The following is a 23,916-nucleotide window of genomic DNA, read 5'->3' on the forward strand; positions in this document are numbered from 1 at the left end:
GAATAAAAAATATACTTAAAAATAATAGTTGAACTATTTAAATATAATAAGTTCAAATGATAGCCTAGCTTTACAAATAACTTACTCACATCCACAAGTTTTGAACCCTGTCCCCTTCACATTTAACCCTTCCCATCCGCTACGTGAAATTAGTCCTATCACTTCGGCTAACATTCACAAAAAACCCTAACTTTCAGAATGACACATATATAGGGGCTACCCTTTTTAGAAAGTAAATGATAAAGTCTTGTTAATAAAAAATATGTATGAAAGAGGAGGATTACAAAATCCATGGAATGCAGAAATATATTGAAAATGAATCAAGTATTCATATAGAATGTAACATAACCACTTCTAAAATTATATTTGTGAAGCTCCAATCACCTTGAGGTACATGTGATTGGTGAATAACATTATCCAACCAGAAACAAAGAGACGTAAATGATAAGTACATAAAACTGGTAGCAACTGCTCCAAGGGGCACCTTTATTCAAATATCCCAATTCTCCCTCTGATGCAGCACTCACACCAATTTTTCTCAGCAAAATGGTGACACACTCACAAACCCACAAAAAAGAGTTGGCCTTTTCATTTTGTCTACTTCCTTCCTCCAATGAAGTCCTTAAGTTCAAGTTAACAGTTGTGAACTTGCCATCTTTTGTGCTTGTTATTTCCACGCAATAATTGGAATCACTTTCTGTAAATACTGCAAAATCATTCATAGGATCATATCCAAGTATTTTTACAAAAAACCCTGCCATAAAACCACATGGAAGTTGAACTTATGATACTATCTTAAGCTAAAATCCATTTCGTTCCTCCAACCTCAAAAACTAATAAAAATGAATAGCCAATAACAATTTTACCTGTTAGGCCACTGCTTTCATCTGACATAGTGTAAAATAATGAACTTGCATCTTGAGCCCATGCCAAGCTAACACCGCTGAAATTATACTTTGGGATCTATTAATCTACTTTAGAAGTCTTTCAGACAAAGCATAAACAGTTCACCACCTGAAATTTCAACCGTGTAAGCAAGCGAGTTGTGACCAAGAAAAACTTTAAAGTAAATATATAAAAGAAGGAAAATAAATTCACAACAGGGATTAAAGTAAGGGTTTGGACATTGGAGCATTCATCTTGAGAAGATGGCATAATTGGTTTCTTTTAGCCAGTTAACGGACCGGAAGGCAGCAAAACTACAGGAAGAGGGGTATAGTGTATCAATGTATCAACAGTAGAGAAAATTGATCTCTCTTCCTTTGTAGTGTTGTTAATAGATGTCTCCATGTCTCTGGCCAATAAGGATTCAACCTTAGCTCTGAAAAACTACATGATAAACAAAAAGATAGACAACAATTTACAACCATATTTGAAATCTCTTGCATCAAGCAATTAATTTGAATGAAAATCTTTGAAACAAAGAGGACCCAAAAATCTTATCTAAGAAGATGATTATTCAAAAGGATTATGGGAAATGAAAGAAAATAGAAAATAAACAAAAATCTCGATTTACTTCATTTTATGTAGAACTTAAACTTAAGACTGCAAAACATAAAATGTACTCATTGCATTAGCTTTTAAGTAGCAAATCTAATGATGGAGGGAAAAACGAAAACGTCATTCATTATTAAACTTCGCAAAGCTGGCTTAAAAAACATGCTAGACTTCCAATTCAAAGTACAAGATGCTAGACATACAATACTTCCATTACAGACCTTCTAGCTTATCAGGTGTCTCCTCATCAATCTCGCATCCAAGTCTAAAGGACATCTCACAGTCACGGGAAATACTGAAAAAATATTCTCCTTAGTTTCCTCTTCACTGAAAACCAAGAAAAATGTAACTTGGACAAAACTAACAGCAAAACTGGTTTCTTGCTTAAAAAAGTAACCCAAAAAAACACAATCAAGTTGTTTGAAAGCAATTAGCTAGATGAGATTGACTTTTGGGGAGCTTGATTATAAAAGGTTTGAGACTTTGAGGGGAAGAGGAAACTAATTCAGTTCACTCATAATAATTGTTTCTAAAATAACAAACCTTAGAATGTCTTGGTTCCTGGTAATTTTGTTTCAGTCTCACTCGTGGTAGTCTTCTAGAAGCTAGCCTTGACAGCAACGACCTTCTTCCTTCAGTTGTGGTGGTTGGAACTGTGTACTGTGGCACATGTTTTCAACAGGATTTCTCCATCGGAAGCCACTTCACTTCAGATCCATTTCTTGCAGTGGTTCTACTTCATATCCTTAAGTTATTGTCAGAATTCTGAGGCTTATATGGTTTATGCCCAATATTTGTGTAAAGGTGCATCTATAGCTGTAGAATACAAAAAGGGAAATTCCAAACTGAAATTCAAGAAAGAAGTGAAAACAGATAAGCATGGGGATTTCAAAGTGCACTTGGTTTTTCAAGTGAGCAAGCATGTGAGGAGAATCAAAGGATGTACTTTAAAATTCTTAAGCAGCAGTGAGACTCATTGTGTTGTGTCCTCAACTGCTACTTCTTTTTCACTAAGCCTTAAGTCGAGAAGGCAGAGATGACACATTCCCAGATAGAATTTTCTCAATCAAGCCTATGAAGAAACCAAACCTCTGTAACAAAAAACAAAGTACCTCAAGTTCTTTTTTACAAATCACAACTTTAAACACAAAACATTGATCATGTTACCATTTTAAAATCCGCTTTTCTTCCTACGGTGCTTCTTGCAACCTTTTGCTCAGACTGAGCCTCCACTCCCTCGCGGCCAGTGAAGGAACTGCTCATCTCTACAGTCCAGCACTGATGAACCTGCAATAGACAGAGCACCCACCATCTTATCTCACTAAGCCAACCTCAACAACAACTCCTCTCTAAAACACACCTCAGTGGGAAGTGTTCTCAAAGAGAAAATGAAACACAGTTAGTAAATTAATGCTAGAAATGTTGTGCAATATAAAGGTAATTTCATGTACATAGGCTTGGATCTAGTTGGATTTAATTTAGAATTGAAGCAACCAAATATTCCAGCAATGATGCAAATGATAGAAAGTAAATTAGAAATTGACCACGCACAAAACAGTGGGAATGCCACCAAAAGTTTGGAACCTAATTTAACAAATAGCCAGATCAATTATTTCTAAATGGAAACTCTCATTATAGCAGATAAGTGCCATTTTTCTAAATGGAAACTCTCACTATAGCAGGTAAGTGCTCACTTTCAGGACCAATTTATATGCTTTACTCAACATTTGTTACCAAACTAATGAATTCTACATTTATATTTGCATCTCTTCTTCCATAGCGAGTTACAAATTCCGACAAATTGATAATAAGAATTAATAATTAAGGATAAAAGAACTCAGCTTATTTTCTAATTTACCTTCAAACAATAACACCTCAAAGGAACTATACCTTACCAAAGCAGAACTACTGCAACTCTGCATAATGAGGTGGAGTCTAGGACTGCTGCACAATTGCTGAAAGGAGAGGCTGTGAATGAAACTCACTAAGAGAGCAAAAAGAAGCAACTCTTGAAAGAGTATATTCAACAAAGTTCCTCTTATTCTAAAAAGAATTTTGTTTATACTTTACCAAATAGGATATGCAATAGTAGAGAAACATTGAAATTTAAGAGCATAGCATGAGAAAAAAAAATAAAAAAAAGGGAAGAAACCACACCTACCCATTGCAGTCCCTACGTATTCGTGTCTGGTACACCAAATTTCCAAGCTTCTCTCTCAAAATCAACCCTACATGATGCTCCAAAACCTGCAAATTAGGAAAGAATTCAACGCAAAGCCACTGGAGGCGAAGGATCTGACAGTGCCACCATCAAAGTAAGATGAAGGGATTCAGACTAAAGGGGAAAAAGTTACCTTGTGGTGATGTCGAAGTCTTCTTGAACATGAAAGTCTAACATGAGATCAGCATTACTTGTAACTTGTCTTCAAATGGGTCTAGAACGCAATCATACTATTTACTAAACCCTCTTCCAGATTGTGGTGGCAAAACGGAAACAAAAGGAGTTCTAAAAGAGAAAATTATTGTAAATGGTAAGAAATTGAAAAGATTAACTAAAAAAGGGTCAATTTCGCAGAAATTGAAAAAAAAAACAGACATAAGCACCCAAACATAAGAGGACAATCACAAAACATGCGAGGAAGAAAACAGGGTTGCGATGTTCCCTTACAGAATAGTGAAGCAGCAAAGGGTTGCAACACTTTGTTTTTTCTTCCAATCCTCCATCTGTTCCTTCCATGCAACACCATTGTAATACTCATGATTGACCAGGATAAACTGAAAAGATAAAATGATCAATGCCAAGAGAGCATCATTTTCTATTCCCGTTTCTACAAGCTGTGTGGCGAAGTCTAGCACTGCAAGATTCAGTCAAGAACATTAGACAATGGAAAGAATGTATGTTATACAGCACAAAACTCATAAATGTATGAAAAATCAATAAATTCTATATTACAAAGTTAAAACCAGCAAGAACATATTCAGTAAAAAGAAAACAGATTTACCCACTTTCATAAGACAATTAGTAAATTCCCACAACTTTTTTACTTTGCTGTTTCTTCCAATCCTCCATCTGCTCCTTTCACGATTGGAAAGACATCCATTTTTGTGGACAATCTTCCTTCGCCTATTTCTTCTTCACTCATATTCTGGACATTTAAGATTGAAAAAACAAATAGAAAAAGAAATAACCATCAGTTTTATCTATCTACACTTGTAAGAAAGAAAAAAACTGGCCAGATAAGATCAGACATGTATATTTGCCAAGGCATAAACTTGGAAGAGGATTGAGAAGGCCAGCCTAACGCCATCAGTAAGATTGAGGGAAAGACCAATTCTCAGATATGTAGAGAAATAGCAACAGGAACAATGAAAAGCAACAAACTAAGGCAGTATTTATAGACAATTGGAAAGGGAAAGCCAACCCTTCTGACCTGACATTAGGGAAAGCTTCAGCTGACGAAAAAAATGACATATTTAGCTTCTGATTTTGCTCTACTCCTGACAACAAACAGTGAGCACTTCCCCAATCTCCTTCAACAATCTATTCTACTCCTTCTCATTGTCACCTAACCAATGAGGGATTGAAGAAACATATGTCACAGTGACGAAATTTTGCATCAATTGTAAGCACCCTAATTATTTTGCTAGAAATATAGAGTATTATTCACCTATAAAGAAACTCAGAATTCAGAAAGCATTAAAGTTGTTACCTTGTCATTAAAGGAGAGCAGATGGCACCCTAAATCAAAAAGCTTGGACTGGAACGAAAACTAATTTTGCAATTGATTTAAACTTCCCATACAACAGAGCAGTGAAACACGTGCACAACTGACTTCCTAGTAAAAAATCTATACACAGAAGTTGGTTCAATTACATAGCAGTGTTACTCTTGCACAAATAAAGGAATGATTATTACCAAGTGAGCATCAAGATGTGTCGAAGAACACGAACCTTAATTTTCCATGTGTCTTTTCCAGCAATAAGCAACTCAGAGGGTTGAACGGACCAGCAGTAAAGGCCATGATTGAGATTAAGGCACAAGACAAATATCAGATATTAGATATGAAGATAGGTAGCAATGAAGCAATAGCAATATCAAAATCAAACCAGGATATGAGCAAGAGCAACAAAGAGACCACAATACACCAGTATTTATAGACGGATACAAAGTGAGACAGGTAGGTCATTACAAATTTCAATTTCAAATTAATTAAACTGAAGGATGCCAGCAAGTAAATTGCTGGGCCTGGAACACTGCCAATACCAAACCTCTTGTCCTAAGCTGACATCAAAACAGTGACCTGACAAAATTTGCTTCTAATTCTTCTCTTCTACTGACAAATCAAAGTCTCTTCTACTGACAAATCTACTACTACTTCAACATAAAATTGTAACAATTATCATTTTGATCAATTAAAAAAGCATGGATTCAACAAAAAAAATTTAAAACAAACGAAATCTTGCATCAATCACAATCACTGGAAAACCCAAATCAAAGAAACTGACCTTCTCCTTCTGGAAACTACAACAACTACAATTGACCCCCAACTGCTCCCAACAATCACAGATCACAGAATATACAGTGAGAGAGCCCTTCACCATCCACCATACTATCTCCAGCACAGAAAGTGAGATCATCGGAAGTACAAAAACTTAAGAGCAAAAGGGCTCAACACACTGTTCTCCTTCTTTACACATGCAGTCGATTAGGTAAAGGAAAGGGAAAAAGGAAATGAAGTCTGTATTTGCCTCGTGACCATGAGTAACGAAACCAGCTACCCTGCTGCCTTTATGCACATAATTGGTTGGCTTAGCCATTCATAAGTTGAGCATTTAAATCCTTTTCCTCCACACTCGAATTTTGGCACCTTCTATAATTGAATCCACATGAGGGTTCTCTCCTTTGGACACACAACAGTTACGGTTCTGCCACAAGGACCACAGAAGCAGGCGATTAGGTAATGGAAGGGGAAGAAGGGAAAAGAAACACGCAAACACGCAATTAGGTCAGAAAGGGGGAAAATTCGCACGAAGGGGAGAGAGTGGAAGAGAAACGTGAGAGAAATATTAGGGTGGGGCCACCAATCAGCTGCTATAAACCAAAGGCCAAGATTGATTCAGAATAAACAAAACAATTTAAATAAACGGTCAGGATTCAAACCTTTCTTAGGAATAGTAATTTCAAGGGATAATTTTAAGTAGTAGTAGATATAGTTATGCAAGTTTAATGTTTAATTGAAGATAAAAAATTGAATTAACAGAGTATACTTTTCATATATATAGTTTATAGAAAAATTAGAAATTATTTTTATTTTAACTCGTAATAATATGTTAGCACTAAATTTACAATTAAAAGTTCTGATTAACTAAAAATGTTTGGCCTAGACTATTAAAAAAGTTTATTTAGTCTGAAAGGCCCACTTCTTTACATAATATCACTCATATTAATAATATAAATAAATAAAACATATTATTTTAATTAAATTTTTCAGATATTAGAATATCTGAAGACCTATTAGTCTGTTGGTTTATTGGCCTCTTTAAGACATTTTATTTTAAATAGGTTTGTAAACAATTTAGTAGGTCAAACTAGACATCAAAAAGGTTAAATAAGACCTTAAAATTTAACCTATAACATGCCAAAGGCTAGCTAGGCTTGGCCTAAAAGTTATAATGTATAGCCCCGACTTGGCCGCGCAAAGCTTGACATGGCCTATTTCCACCCTAAGCTGCAGGTAGTAACAAGTTAAGGAGGTATGGTTCACAGTTCCATCCAAGGCTTCTCACTGTCTTTTGAATTCTTGGTTGTAGAGGAAGGTAAAGTTTTGACATGCCTCCGCGATGAGTGCCAGATGTTCTCTCCAAATTTTTGGAGTCAGACCAAAGAATAGATCTCCAACTTAATCCCTAAAATTAGTATAAGAGTGAATATGTATGATTTTGTCCTCTTCTTGCCTTTTATTCTTGGATATGACCCCAAGTTTTCCATAATTAACAGTTATTGATATATTGTATCGACAAAGTCTTGGTACAGGACATGATAATTTTTTTGGTATGGTACATGAATGATGTAGGCCACTAAAATAGTTATACCTGTAATATTTATTGTTATTAATATTAAAATATATAACTTAAATTAATTATAGAAAAGTGCCTGGTTTTTTGCCTCTTCCCTAAACACCTGAGCCTCCACATCTAAAACCCACATTTGCATAAATAAAACCCAATACTCCTTTTTGATCTTAGATCACTATCCTCCATCCCCAACCTCCAAAACTCTACATTTGCAGAAGCAGAAGTCTAGAGCCCAATTCCCCTTTTGATTTCAGATCACTATCTTTCATCCCCAACCTTTGAAATCAAGAGGATCTGATGTACGTTCATGAAGCAAGAGGATATCATTAAATGAACAATAGTTTGGTATGTACACAGTTCTCCAAGTGATAAGCATTAATTTTGCTTAATGAAATGTGATAGTGCCATCCCGAGTAATGATTCATTCACACTCCTCTTTCTCTTTCATCTCATTTCCACACATTATTCTTCTTTGTCCCGGCCATTGTAGCACGTGTGTCGCCTAGGGCATAAGGGGCATGATGACTTGACATCATCCTCACCTTCCTCCGGCTTATCACCTGTAGTCTGCTTAGGGTTTCAAACTCAACGTTGGCAACTAAACACGAGGGTTGCGCTCGTTGCGGGACTTAACCCAACACCTTATGGAACGAGCTGATGACAACCATGCACCGCCTGTGTCTGCGTTCCCGAAGGCACCCCTCTCTTTCAAGAGGATTTGCAGCTCTTCGCATTTTCTGTCACATCACATATTATATCATTGATTTTTCTATTTTCTTTTCTCACTCCTCTAAGGTGGAGGTGGAAAAGAGTGATGAACACAATATTATTCGTGTCATCCCTTTGACGTTGCTTCTTTTCCTCGATACTTAGATGACTGTTAGCTCGGTATGTACATAATAATTTAAGTAAGATTATATAAGAAGATAAAAAAAGGTCATTAAATTTTAAAAATGAAATTTTATGATATTAGAGATGCAATGATATTTCAAAAAAAAAGATGCCATAATGGTAATTAAATATTTAAATTAAATTGTCAACTGAATTACCAACCAGGCTTATGATTCCTTCAAGGTGAAATCGCCTTTAACTATCGTGATATTAAAAAATTACTATTATTCTTATCATCTCATGTATTTTTTATATTTTGATTAATTATTAAAGATAGAAATTGCACTACCCCCGCAACACGGAGGAGTGAGGACTATATATCTAGTATAATTAATTTCATCAACATGCACTAAAAAATTTCCTATAATAGTACTACTTATTAGGTCATAGCTATAGGTTTATTTACAATCCTTCTACTGACCATAAATTTGATACGGTCCGTGGAGTAAAATAACAAAGTACTACTATTATTCAATGATGAGATGACGACTTGTCCAAACAAATCGGGACGCATGCATTGTAATTGTAATAATAATATAGAAGTTTAAAAATATATATATATATAGTAAACTACTAAAACAGGCAGCATCTTTGTGTTGCTACAATTACAATATTAAATAACCTTGGTTGAGATTTAAGAACAAAGTTTGGATTGGAAGAAAATGGTGAACTAAGAAAGTACAATAAAGTAGCTTTTGATAAGTGGGTTGGCTTTTCAAAAAATTAAAGTGCTAATTCGGTGAAGTAGCTAAACAAGTGCTCCACATTTTATTATATTATTCCTAAATGCGCTTCAAGAAGAGACAAATACGAAGGCAGGGACAAAGCTAGCGTAGTTACCACTTTTTTTATTTTGAAGAAAGATAAAGAAGAAAAAGATTAGATGGAGAAAAATGTGAAAAATATAATAGATTTTAAAGATTATTTGTTATGACACAGAAGAAGAAGAGAAAGAAAAAAATAATGACATTTTGTTGAGTAGAAGATGAGAAGAGAGAATAGTGTTGCTATTTGAATAAAATATTTTTTTCACCCTCAAAATCAAATAATAATAAAAATTTAGTTTTTAGATCGCCATTTATTTTATTTTTTATTTATATAATTTTAATTATTAATCATTATTATTACTACATTTGTTCCTATTTAACTATTTGGAGATTCCCGTGAAAAAATTATAGTTCTTTTTGTATAAATAATTAACATTATTCAAATTTAATTATTAGAATAGAAATAATTTTAACAATTAGAATTTTTTATATATTTAATAATATGAAAAATTATTAAGTTTATTTAAAATATTTAAATTACGTAAAAAAAATGTTAAGTAATAAGTGTTTAATGCCATGAAATAAGTTTTGATATCATTTTTTATACTTTTTACCTGGAAAGTCATTTACTGTGACATGTCAAGACCAAGAATAATAAATTAATGGTAACTTTTTGAATTATAATAAGTGATAACTTAAATAGCCTTTGACAAAAAATTGCCTAAAATATTATCTTAAGAATTTAGTTTTTTTTCAACTTATTTGATTTGCGAATGTTTTCCCACATCTGATAGTCGTGATGTTAATCCCTTGAGGCTCTACAATCACACTAAGTGAAGAGGTCAGGCCTCTGACAACAAACATTTATTCAACTTTTGCTATTATTATTTTTCTCTATTATGCTTCCTCGAGTAATGAAATACCTTTTAGCGGCATTTTTCAATTTTAAAATATTTGATCCATATTATTTGTTATTAAATAATTTTATTTTTTAATATTTGTCAAATGCAAAACTTAAGTTAACTTTAGTGTTTTTTTAAAAGTAAATTTTAAGTTGATGAATGTTGTTAATTAATGTAAGTGGTTGAACATTTTTTGACAATACAATTTTTTTCAGTTTTTTATTATTTTTTAATATATTATTACAAAGGTATGAGAGTTTTATGGTTTAATTTACTTAAGGTAAAACTCAAGTCTCATTTAAATATAAACAGTTTTTTAATTTTAAAACTATTTTTTTTTTTGAAATATAAAGGATTATATATTATTATCCACAAAAAAACCCTTAAGGACAAAACCCTTAAGGAGAGAGTACAACCCCAATAAAAACGAGGCAGCTTGATAGTAAATAAAAAACCAATTCAGACCAAGCCAAGGGATACAAGCCAAAAAGAAGACCCTAAGACTATACAAGCATAACCCTGTAGGAACAAAATAAATCAAGACATAAAGTGTTCCTCGTATACCTTTTCCAGACCTCGAATAGCATCAATGTCATTCCCCTCAAACTCTAGCCCCAAGACTTTACCAACAAGCCAGGTCTTTTTCGATGGCGTGAAGTAACGCCCTCCACTAGCTTGATCTAGAGCCTCCGACGCCAAGGGTGTAGAGGTGAGAAGATCCTCCTGAACCTCCTCAAGAACCGGAGGCAGAACAATAGGTCTCTGACAAGGGGGAAACTTTTTAGGACGCCCCCGCGCGGCGAGGTTGCTGAATTGGAACCTCTGCTGAAGGCCCCTCCTCAAGTGAAGAACTTGCATCTTCCGCACCCCCAACCACATGAACCAAACTCGAAGAAAGGTGAGACTCCGGCAGAACCAGCGGGTATACCTGAAGCGGCGGAGAAGCTTCATCGACAGCTGCACTAAAACCAGAAGCGACCAACTCAGAAGACTCGGCGCTCTCCAAAAGCCCACACCCAAACCTCACACCCGCATAAGGGGAGGTCCTCGGAAAAACCGAATTCCTTAATCCCACCATCAACGACAGAATAGAGGGGGCAGCAAGAAAACTAAAGCGTAGGCGCGGGACATCAGCGCAATGGAGGCATCTGCTCCACCTTCCAGCCGAGGGACCCTGAAAAAGGAAAGAAAGCAACCCTTTTTCCAAGAACCCCTGCCCCACTAAAAGAACAACAGCAGGAGAACCACCATTCTGCACTACCACCGCATCTACCGCTTCAGCCGCTTCTAACACACCACTATACCATCGAGCCTTCCTAGCAGAATCCATGAGCTGACCATCTTGCACTCCAACGCTCCCTTTAATCTCTCTCACATCACTATCCAAACCTGAACCCGAAATCTCTGGAAAGAGGACCAAATCCGGAACACTAAAATTCTGAACAGCAAATCTCCCAGTATTTTCAAACATCCTCAACTCATCCTTGGAGAAGGAAGATGAGTTGCTCACCTTTTTAATCCCCAAGACAGTATCACGCCAGGACAGAAGGGTAGAAGTAGTGCCTACCTGCCATTGTTGCCCCAACGCAGAGGACCTCTTCCCCTGTTCTGAACTGCTCTGAGAATCAACCTGATTCTTGTATGAAACAGAATTTTCAACCCTAGGAAACCTGGCCATAGAAGCTAATAGATAAGTTTCGCCCAATTTAAGCCCATCGAGCCCCTCAATCGCCTTCAAAGCCTGCTCACGAACCCCATATCTGACGAAGCCAAAGCGCCAATTTCTTCCAACCTTTCTCTGTTGTTGAACAAAGAGGTTGATAACCTTACCATATTTGGAGCAAAGATCACGGAGCTGAAGGTAATCGCTCTTCTCTGCTAACCCATCGATGAACACTGAAAAGCACCTCCTCCTTCTCCCGTGATTTCCGTCTAAGCCACCATCAGCTTCGCCGTCTAGCTCTCCACCGTCCGCCTCTCCCTCCACGTTGCTGTCGTCGCGGGCCGCCGTCGAGCCCCTCCGATTCGCCGCCGCCTTTTTCGCATCACATGGTCCAGAAACCCTAGCAGAGGGGTTCAAACGCATTTAGAGATGTTTTTTAATTTTAAAACTATATTATCTAAATTTTTGATAATAAATATTATTTTTTTTATTGAATTTAGTTTTTAATATTTGTGAAATACAGTACATTAGAGGTTGAGATATGACATGATTTTTTTGTATTTGGTTTTGTTTTGACCCATATCATGAGAGAGCTTGTTCTCATGTTTTTGTATCATTCAATAATATATTTTGTTTACGAAAAAAAATATAATTGTGAAATACAAAACTAAAGTAAATTTTAAGTTTATGAATGTTGTTATTTAATATAAATAGTTTAATAGTTTTTGGCAATATAATTTTTTTCAATTTTAATTAAATTATTGTTTAATATATTTATTACAATTTTTTTGTTTGGATGCTTTTAATATGCAACATTGAGTTTTGCTTATGTATTTAATGCAAAAACTCAAGTGTGCTTTACATATATATATACTAGAAATTAAACTCGTGCGTTGCACGGGTTCCTTTTTAAGTTATATATTTTTTTTAAAAGAATTTTTTAGTTGTGATATTTAAATTTATATGAAGGTAAGAAAGCTATAAGAAAATAATTTTAAAATAATAAATATTAAAGGAAGGTAATAACTTTAAAATATGCACTAATGTTAATAGTAGGACTGAAATTTTAAAAGTTATTATAATTGTAGCTTTAAAAAGTAAAGCACAAATAATATTTTTAAAAAGTTAAATTATAAATATTCATAATATTTGTTTTCATGATTTAGGTTAAATATATTTGTAGTCTCTATGATGAATCAGATTTGATTTTCCTAAAGATTTCATAATAAATAAAAAATTATTACATAATTTAATTCAAATGTTATGTTAGTAGTCTCCGCCAATTAAAAACCCAAATAGTAATTTATCAGAGCAAGTTTGGATGCAAGATATGAAAATAAATGACAAAAGGAATACAGGTAGCACCCATATCTCATGATTTGCTGGGGTTGAATGAAAGTTGCATAAAACACAAATAGGTGAGGTGTATTTATATTTGAAGATTAAGCATTGAAGAATATGGAAGGTATCACTAATTTTAAAAGAGAGTATGAATGAGTAATGCACTCATAATAAATCAGACTGATCCATATTAGTAACAGATAATATTAAGTGAATTTGAGAAAAGAATTGAAAATGACAAATTTCTCATTAGTTTGAGGGAATTTGCACTTTCCAATAGGGGTGTACAAGGGACGGGTTGGGACGGGTTTTGGTTAACCCTAACCCGGCCCTAAATATTGATCGGGTCAATTCATAGACCCTAACCCGTCCCTAGACCCGAAGCAACCCGACATTATGCGGGTCCAATTTAGGACGGCTCTATGTAGGACGAGACCGGGTTGGCCCGAGGGACAATAAGTTTAAGACTATTTGATACTAATTGTAAAATTTAAAGATAATAACATACTAAAAGAGTTATAAGTTGGAACTATTTTTTAGAAGAAATAACTTGAAAGAATCCAATTCTTTCATAATCTATTGCACTTGAGAGGTTTACATTTTATTTGATCATTTCTTTACTTGTCTCACATATGCATAATACACACACATGATTTTCTCTTGTTAGAGCATGAAAGTGTCAATAGTTTGACCAACGTTTATTTAATTCATAAGGTAAATGTTAAACATTTTAATTTCATCTACATGGTAAGATAAATTTGAGCACCATGTATCACATTTTAATCATTATAACAAATTAAAATTTTATAAAATATATATGTGGGACGGGCCGGGTGACCCGAGTGTCAACCCGAACCCGACCCTACCCGAAGTTGGGTAACTCAAAGATCAACCCGAACCCGATCTCTTTTAATGATCGGGTCGGGTTCAACCCGGCCCTAAAGGCTTGGGCCGGGACGGGTTGGCGGGTAGGGCCGGGTCTTGTACACCCCTACTTTCCAATAACAATGAGAGGTGTTACCATTTACAACTTTATAAAATTATTATTCATCATATTATACTACATGCAGTTAAGATTGCTCTCAAAGTCATATGATGCAAATTGACATGTGTAATGTCAAAAAACAAAAAGATTGCATGTAGTTATTTTTTATTTATTTTTTCAATTATAGAGGCTATATGTATTTTTCAAAAAGTTATATTAGCATGTGTAAAGTCAAAAACAAAAAGATTGACATGTTTCAAAAGTTACATTATATTAAAAGTTGAAAAGAAATTAATTTGTTTAACTTGATTGGTTAATGCATTTAATACTAATAGCTCAAGTGAGCTTTACATATATATACTAGAAATTAAACCCGTGCGTTGCACGGGCTTATTTTTAAGTTTTTCTAATTATGTATCTTTGTAAAACATACATAATTTTGTTTAAAGGTAAACTAATTATTAAATGAAAGAAGATTAAGAGTATATAAATATATTAAATGTAATAATATTGACAAAATTAATTATTTAACAATATATTTAACAAAATAATACATTTGTGGCCAAAAAAGTATATTGTGCATATATTTTATCTTACTCAATAATATTTTCATCCTTTTGGTGAATTATTCTCAACAATAATATATTTTTTGTTGTAACATTTTTATTGTGAATTATTTTCTTCTTAGATAAAATTTCACTTACATAATTTGTGGTAAGAGCTATCCATGGGATAAGGGTTTTGGTATCGATGTGATTGCTTCTTGTAAGTATTTTTCATCTATTATTATCCATTCTTCTATATGTTTGATAATTAATCTTTTACCATTGCGCCTTCCTATGACTGGATTAATGTTCATGAGTAATATGATTAATATTCCTATTTTTAGATGCATACAATATTTTAGATATCCTATTAAATATCAAGATCTTAAGAACTTCACCGAATACATGAATTTTTGTTCGATTATATTATGTTTTCCTTTATCCATCTCACACGAACTCTTGTAATAATATTTTGTCCCTTAAATCATATGAATAATATAACACTTGATGTCATCGATCAACTATGTAATTTAAATTTAAGGAGCCCGTATTTCTATTTCTCTAAGAGAATCTTCATTATAAAACTGATTTGGTAAATTTAGATAAGTTCTATCACAACTTATTTAAGTGAACCACTTGTAGGCTCATATAGATGTTGAAATGATATATATTCTTGCTGTTATTTTATATTTATTAAAAAATTTCATAAGACATGAAATCGTTTTACAACAATAGAATATGAGACAATTCATGCCTTGACATAACCCTTGCATATGAAAAAAAAACAAATATATATATATATATATATATATATTGAAATCGCTAGGGAGCGTATCAAGTGAGAACAATGTTTATTGTGAGAGATGTGAGCATTAAATCGTGACAATTTGATCTAAGATCAATGGTCAATATTAAAATATAATGATCACAATTTAATGTTCTCATCTCTCACGATAAACATTGCTCTCACTTGATACGCTCCCAAAATCGCTAACCGGGAAAGAAATAAATATCAAAAGAGAAGTAAGAAAATGGAGTAATAGAAAAGAATCATATCCTTGACGTAAGATGAATTTGAAAACCAAGATTGCTATAAGAAAAAAAAAATAACAATTGACTTAGTATCTTGTACATACCAAAACATAGTAAGCTCCCATGGCAACCCTATAGTGCATTTGGTCCATAAAAATTTGAGTATAATTATTTACTGAAAGCAAAAAAGGTGAGAATATAAGTCAAAGTATACAATCAAACTCTTCTTTTAGATATATTATAGAGATTATAGAGAAAGAGTCATTTGCGACACAAAATACTCCAAATATCAAAATGTAATGTACTGATATTTTAATTCTATGTTTATTCATGGGTCATTACTTTTAATTTTGGGCAACAAAATTTACAATCCAAATAATATCAAAGCACTATAAAGGGGATGCATGTATATATATATATATATATATAATAGTAGCATATATACATGTTTTGATGAAAATATTAAGTATGAAAAATGAAAAAGATCATTATATCAATACTCAAAGACAAAGATTTGAATAAAACTCAAGCCTATTTAAATAAAATCCAGATTGTTGCTTTGGATCTTTGCTCAAACACCTCTGTAAGTACGTTGCAACGATCATCAAACCATATGGTCTTATTGTCCGCTGAAACTGATCAGGCTCAATTTCATCAACCAATCTATATCACTCCTCACGAAACCTAAATTTGGCAATAACATAATTCTAAAAGTGAAAAAAACTTATGATTAGAAGCCATATTTGAGGGTTGAATGCAGTAAAAAAAAATTCAAATTATTTGGGGGGCGAAATCAAGATAGAAGAATTTCTTTTCTATACTAATTAATTAGTAGCAGAGCTTTAATTTAATTCTTCTTGTGTTTCCAGTATAATACATGCTTTGAGCATTCAAGAGAGATGGTCATTGAACCTGCTACTGCTTCTTCTTTCTCCTGTAATTAAAATGGCCGGTAAATTGATAAGAGGACAGAGGGGACAACGGGTACCATGTGTTAAACTGTGTAAGTGAATCGTCTTTATCCTAAAATTAAAACGGTGAATTGAGTAGAGGGTAGACAAACCGTGTATGAAAAACAGCTTGAATATTATACAAATAATTGACAACGCAAGTTGAGAAGGGGATGAATAGAAACATGAAGAATTGGCAATTGATATAATTAGCTTAAATAGCATGAGAGTGAGAATAATAAGAATTTTTGAAGACGAAAGGATTGGTTGGAGTTTCAATTATTATTATTACTCTGTATTAATTATTTTTTTTTGATAAGCGGAGTTTCAATTATATGGAATTCCAACTGCATTCTCAATGACCATAGAGTAGTGGAAGAAGAAAAGACTCACCTCTAAGAATGAGCTATTCATTAACGGATAATGGAGAATGGAAGTTTTTCATTTTTAATTTATTCTTAAAGCAATTAAATTTATAAAATTACAAAATCCTTTTAGAAATTGATTATTTTAAAATGGTGGTTACAGGAAACCAAGAGTTTTAGTTTATTGTATTTAAATGAGCATGACAATGATCTTATATCACATAACTTATTTTTATTTATATCACATAACTTATTTAATGCTAAACATTTCTTTTGCAATAAGCAATTTTTTTAGTAGTCATACAATCACTTTAAGCAAAGTCACAAATACATAAAGATATAGTTGGATAGATATTGATAGATATAATTTTTTTATTTTAAATTTTTTTTATCTAAATTATTTATTAATAAATATTTAATTTTTAATTTTAATTTTTAATATTTGTCAAATGCAAAGTCCAAGTCAATTTTAAGTTTATGAATGTTGTTATTTTATTTTAGTAGTTCAATAGTTTTTTATTATATAATTTTTTTTCAGTTTTTAATATATTTAATATTTTTTTATTTTTTAACATATTTAATATAAATGTATGGGAGCTTTATGGTTTAATGCATTTAATACATGCAAAACCTCAAGTCTCCTTTACATATATATATATAGAAGATTAGAGGTTGAGATATGACATGCTTTTTTTGTATTTGGTTTTGTTTTGACTCATATCATGAGAGAGCTTGTTCTAAAGTTTTTGCATCATTCAATAATATATTTCGTTTACGAAAAAAAATATAATTGCGAAATACAAAACTAAAGTAAATTTTAAGTTTATTAATGTTGTTATTTAATGTAAATAGTTTAATAGTTTTTTACAGCATAATTTTTTTCAATTTTAATTTAATTATTGTTTAATATATTTATTACAATTTTTTTTGTAAGAGGTATATATGGAAGAGTACAATACTTTTTACTAGATTATTGTAAAAGATCTTATATTTAGGAACATGAAAAATCTAAAACTAGGTCTTATAATTAGGAACGAATGAAGTACATATTATCCCTCATCAAGGTTCGAACCCTGGTCCTTCACCTGCAATTACCCTTAGCTAAATCGTGTGAGCTACCCACCCCACATCTATAAGTTGTTTGATATGATGGTAAGAGAAGAAAGGTAAAGAAGAGAGAATATTACTTTTTTAAACATAATTATTTCTAATATAAAACACTTTCTAACGGCCATAATGTGATTTCGGTCAGTCTCAGACCGCTAGTAAAGTGTGATTTAAATTAAATAATTATTTGTAATATAAAACACTTTCCGATGGTTAAAATGTGAATACTGGCGGTCTGTGACCGCTAGTAAAGCGCAAAAATCAGAAAAGAAAAAATGAAGAACAGGGAACGACCAGCTCTCTTCGATTTGGAGAGACCATAAAAAGCTATGAGGCCTAATGAAACACTCTCTCTATCCTCACCCCCAATGCTTCACCAAACAAAGGTGTTTTCTCCATTTCTCTGATCTCTCTCTATCTTGTATCTCTCTTCTAACTCTATCCTAACAAACATAGTGTAACTCTCTCTTTTCCATTTCTCTTTTCCCAACTCACCTTCTAACAAACACGCCTTAAGGGTATTTGGGGCATAGCCGGTAGGAGTGAGCACTACTCGGTTATGGAAAGATTCGAGCAAAAATGTCTCATCTGACCGTAACCTAAAGGAGTCGTTTTCATTCGTTTTTGTTTGTGAAATGTCTCGGTTCAGTCAATTTTTTGTTAGATTCCAGACGAATCCATTGTTTGAATGTTCAGATCCACTGTCGTGGTGTCGTCACTTGCTACCACGTCTATCCATTGTCACAAATCCATCTCCTGAATGTTCATTGAGTTTGTTGGGTTTGGGTTCGAATAACATTGTCATATATACTCATGAATTTGGATTATCGGTTTACCGGTAAAGTTTTTTTTTGAATTTGCATTTTCTAAATAATTAAAGAATATAATTGAATTTTAATCACACATATGGATTTTAAATTTTAACTAAAAATTAATTTTAAATACATCAGCTTCATTAAACACATGCATAGACATACCAAGTAGGATTGGGTGGGGCACATGGTGTTTGGCATATATGAGAATTCAGTGAGATCCTCTCTCGAAGCTTACGACGACGTGCGATGGTTAGTTCCCTGAGGAAGACGCTCTGACGCTTCAGTATCGATGTTAGGGAGAGAATATTTGAGTTTTAGTAAACTAAGGTACCAATGGTTGAATGGAAAACATGTCTTGTAAATTAATGACAAAACTTATATTTATAGGCTCAATGTCCTTGGTGTTTGTCTCTGCAAAGTGTAGGAAGTCTTTTAAGTGAGATCGTTGATCAAGTGGGCAGCCTCTGATTGTCCTATCTTAGCTTGTTGTGTCTCGGCTTTCTTGTGGCTTATATCAGCCGGGACAAGTCGTCCATTTCCAAGTCATTCAGATTGTTCTTCTAGCGACGACTTAGATACACTCTTTTTGGTCAGCTAAAACGCTTTTTGGGTTCAACAACTTCGTAGCTGATCGGAGCACATGCCAAATTTATCGGAGCTCTGTCTCCGACAAAGCCCAAAAGTGAGATATTTCGCAAACATTGACGATCAGTTAGTAATTTTACTCTAGTGAGAAATCATATTCAAACCGAGTCAATTTTACATGAACTAAAAGCTTAATTAACCCTAAAATTCATTTTTAGAAAACCTCTTTTAATTTATAAACCATGTTTTTCTTAATTAACACATAAAAGCAAAAGCTGGAATAGAAATTAGTATTGACCAAATAAGATAGTGATAATTCATCCATCTTAATCCGGACATGCTTTGTACGAATAGTTTACCCAAGTGGGGAAAAGTTATGTTGCTGCAACAAACAGACAAACTTAGGTGCCCACTAGGGTGGACCATTTTATTTTTGGTCCACCGGTGCACCAGGGATATATTAGACTTTACACCAAGGGCACTTCAGACTTTATCTCTTTTCTCCCTCTTCCTCCCACTTCCCTCTCCCTACTTTCACAGTGAGAGTTGGGTTTGGGGCCCCCCCTATGGGGCTCCGCGCCCCACCTCTTTTTTTTTAACCCATAAATGCCCTACGGAACTTAAACTTCCGTATTCTATAAAATAGAATACGGAAGTTAAAATTCCGTATTATAACTCTGACAGTCATCACCTTTTCCACCATTACTCCTCCCTCCACCAACCCCTCCACCATTACTCCTCCGTCACCAACCCCTCACCAGCCCCCTTAACCCCCTCAATGCCTCCAGACCACCCTCTCTCTCACCCTCTCCTACCTCACTTTCATCCTCACTTCCATTCTTCCTACCACCACCACCAACTCCTTCATTGGCAAGCTCTCCACCATTGGATGCAAAAAGATAGCATTTGAGGTAAGTGTTGTTAGTTGTTTGTTGTATGTTGTTAGTTTAAGTAGTTGAAGTTGTTAGATTAAGTAGTTAGATTAAGTAGATTAAGTAGTTAGAATGATGATTTTCTGAATTCTGAGATGTGTTAAAATACGGAATATAAAGTTTCGGAGTCTATACGGAAATTCATATACCGTATTCAATACGAATTATAAATTTCCGTATTAAATACGAATTATAAAGTTCCGTATTCAATATGGATAATAAAGTTCCGTATTCTCTTCCAGGGATGACAGAATCATTTTTATTTCATGAATCCCAATTGATTGAAGTTGGATTGAACAATGGTCAACCTGAAGAGGTGCCACCACCAGCATTTGTACCCCCGTGTATAAGTATAGATGTCTCGCATTTATTTACAACTGATCAGGTATTCTTTGAACAGATTTTTGCATTGTTTTGAAAGTGTAATATATCAATTCTTATTATGTCTTGATCACCCTTGTTTATGCCTTGTTTGTGTGTTGGGTATGCATCATTGAACAGATTTTCCCTACCCGTGATGATCTTATCAATTGGGTTCATGGAATTGCGATTGAAAATGGATATGTTGTGTTGATCACAAAGTCAGATAGCGGTGGGAATGGAAGCAGAAAAGCTTATGTCATGTTGGGGTGCGAGAAGCATGGTAAGTATGTTCCCTACAGAGACCCTGACCTTGTTGAAGGAACGAGAACACAAAAGACAGAATGTCCTTTTAGACTAAAAGGACGACCTATGAAAAATGGCATAGATAGAGATTGGCGGCTAAAGGTGATGGAAGGTACACACAACCATGAACCAGCTAGGTCACTACTTGGCCACAATTTTGTTGGTCGTCTAAATTCCGAAGAGAAGGAGCAAGTGGAAAAAATGTCAAAGAGTTGGGTTCCACCGAGAAAGATGCTGTTGACTTTGAAGGAAAACAATCCTTTAAACTTGACTACCATATCTCAGATTTATGGTGCTTGCAAGAGGTTAAGAAAATCCCTCCGCGGGTCATTGACAGAAATGCAACACTTGTTGAAGAAGTTGGACGGTGACAAGTACGTCCACTTTGAAAGACATGAGCCTGGATCGGAAGTCATTAGGGATGTATTTTGGGCTCATCCAAATGCTATCAAATTGTTCAACACATTTCCATATGTAGTGATTATGGATTGCACATACAAGACAAACAAATATAAAATTCCATTGCTTGAGATTGTTGGACTGACTTCCACAGATAAGACATACTCCATAGCCTTTTGCTACATTGTTAATGAGGGCACAGATGACTACGTTTGGGCACTGGAGTGTATGAAGTCTCTATTAGCTGATCAAGCCATGTTGCCTAAGATGATTGTTACTGACAGGGATCTTGCCTTATTGAGTGCTGCTAAGCAAAGCCTTCCCAACACCAGCCATTTATTATGCTTGTGGCACATCAACAAGTGTGTTTTGGCAAAGTGCAAACTCTATGTTGGTACAGATGATTTTGCTGAATTGGTTATGGGGAAGTGGGGAGAGGTGGTGGATGCTGCAACAGTTGAAGAATTTGAAGTTCAATGGATGCAATTGTTTAATATGTGCAAGGACAAATACAGCAACTTTACCTCCTATTGTTCTACAACATGGTTGGTCCACAAGGAAAAATTTGCCAAGGCATGGACAAATCATGTGATGCACTTTGGAACAACAACAAGTAACAGGTACAAAAATTATATGAGCTTAATTTATGCCTTGTTATATGTTTTTCATTTGATAGATTGTTTACATTGGAGAGTTAATAAGATATCTGTTTGTTGTTTGCAGGGCTGAGGGTGCACATGCCAGTTTGAAGAAGATGTTGCGGGATTGCAAGGGTGACCTAGCCACTTCTTGGGATGCGTCGCATAGTTTGACATGTAATCGACATACTGAAATATTAGCATCGTTTGAGCGCAGTATTCACAGAATTGATCACATTTTCATGTTCCCATTTTACACAAATATTAGAGGATTTGTGTCAAACAAATGCCTGCAGCTCATCGACGATGAACATATAAGAATGAAGTCCTACGGCGGATGCGATTGCTTGTTGAGAGAGACTCATGGACTACCTTGCGGTTGTGAACTTGCAGGTCACCGGTCAACCACTCTCTTGTCAATTAATTCTATTTGTTATTGAAAGTGACACTTTTGTGAACTTGCAGGTTATGAAAGAATTCCATATGAGTCAATTCATCCATTCTGGAAGAGACTGAGTTGGGAGCATGTACCTGAACCTGTTGCAGATACTATCAGCAACCATATTTGCGGCATGAACCATGGAGATATGCAACCAGAAGTTGAGGCATTGACACATTATTTCAGTTCTTTGGATACTGGAGGGCAGAGTATGGTAAGGAGGAAGCTTCAAGCTATCTATTGTCCTGAAAGCAGTTCACTTTGTACTCCTGAGGTTCAGATAAGGTCCAAGCGCACTCTACACTCGAACGAAAGAAAACCACCCAAGGTTAAAGCAATAGGATCCTTGACTCGTGATCCTTCAGGTTTTGAGCATGTTGATAGGGAGATCAAAGAGGCAAAGAAGGCTTCGCAACCACCAAAGAAGAAGAAGCGTGTGAAGAAGTCTGATACAAGTTATTTCATGGGTCATTTTCCATCCTTTTTCCACCCATATATACACACAGTTCAGAATGTTGAGGACGATGGTAACTGTGGCTATAGAGCCATTGCTGCATTACTGGGACTACCATCAGGTGAGGAAGGTTGGCCATGTGTTAGGGAAGCGTTGATAGACGAACTTGAACGACACAGAGGATTGTATGATGAAATGTGGTCCAGACATGTGGTTAATGCCTTACATTCTCGACTCACTCTTCTTCCTGGTCATCCGGCTACCGAGGATAAATGGATGCAACTGCCAGAGATGGGATACCTTGTAGCAACCAGGTTCCAAGTGGTTTTCATATCCATCTCTTCTCAGGGTTGTTGGTCATACCTTCCACTAAGAGGAGAAGGTCCACCTCCTGTACATCGTGTTATAGCTGTTGGTCATGTGATAAATCACTTTGTACAGGTATTTTTTTATTGCGTACACTAATATCCAGTTTGTGAATTAATTTGTTGTATTTGTAAGTTATCTAATTTTATTGTTATTCTCTATAATGTAGCTCCATCTAACTCCTGGACATTCTATGCCGCCAATTGCTCTCCAGTGGGAACGGTATGTTGATCCTATATCAGTAAGCTGGTGCGTCCCATATGTTACACGTTTACACAGGTTTACATCAGAATTAGAAGCTTGGTTTGTTACTTTTGGTGTTCCTCTTAGTCACCAAAGCTATGTAGACATCACCACAGACTGACGCCACACTTTGTGTAATATTCATTTGTAAACGCTCTGTAATATTAATCTGATGGGCCTTGCCCTTATGTTGTTCATTGCTGCTTTTAATAATAGTAATTTGATGGTCATTGGTATATTGATGGGCCTTATGTTACTT

At 34.6% G+C, this 23,916-nt stretch overlaps 1 protein-coding gene and 2 long non-coding RNA genes across 12 annotated transcripts; 1 reads left to right on the forward strand and 2 right to left on the reverse strand.

The window, feature by feature from the left end:
• Positions 1-382: 382 nt before the first annotated feature.
• Positions 383-4,074, reverse strand: LOC130720979 (uncharacterized). 9 transcript variants are annotated; one of them, XR_009013308.1, is made up of 10 exons: positions 3,852-4,074; positions 3,659-3,744; positions 3,388-3,452; positions 2,665-2,784; positions 2,444-2,588; positions 2,041-2,342; positions 1,719-1,824; positions 1,102-1,329; positions 867-1,014; positions 383-706 (listed from the first exon to the last, which is right to left on the reverse strand). It is a non-coding gene; the product is annotated as an uncharacterized LOC130720979 (long non-coding RNA). The 9 variants fall into 9 exon arrangements; XR_009013309.1 differs by having other exon boundaries at positions 390-706; positions 1,126-1,329; positions 2,444-2,569; positions 3,852-3,997; XR_009013305.1 differs by having other exon boundaries at positions 393-706; positions 1,126-1,329; positions 3,393-3,452; positions 3,852-3,997.
• A 429-nt stretch (positions 4,075-4,503) lies between these two features.
• Positions 4,504-5,751, reverse strand: LOC130719939 (uncharacterized). Of its 2 annotated transcripts, none has more exons than XR_009012911.1 (4): positions 5,449-5,751; positions 5,208-5,345; positions 4,934-5,063; positions 4,504-4,643 (listed from the first exon to the last, which is right to left on the reverse strand). It is a non-coding gene; the product is annotated as an uncharacterized LOC130719939 (long non-coding RNA). The 2 variants fall into 2 exon arrangements; XR_009012910.1 differs by having other exon boundaries at positions 4,929-5,063.
• Positions 5,752-20,633: 14,882 nt separating this feature from the next.
• Positions 20,634-23,895, forward strand: LOC130719707 (uncharacterized). The gene is made up of 5 exons (XM_057570319.1): positions 20,634-20,837; positions 20,954-22,137; positions 22,241-22,548; positions 22,621-23,489; positions 23,584-23,895. The coding sequence occupies exons 1-5, from the start codon at positions 20,664-20,666 to the stop codon at positions 23,776-23,778; spliced, it is 2,730 nt and encodes a 909-aa protein (XP_057426302.1). The 5' UTR covers positions 20,634-20,663; the 3' UTR covers positions 23,779-23,895.
• The last annotated feature ends 21 nt before the right edge of the window (positions 23,896-23,916 follow it).

Source organism: Lotus japonicus, chromosome 5 (assembly GCF_012489685.1).
Source record: "Lotus japonicus ecotype B-129 chromosome 5, LjGifu_v1.2".
NCBI lineage: Eukaryota > Viridiplantae > Streptophyta > Magnoliopsida > Fabales > Fabaceae > Lotus > Lotus japonicus.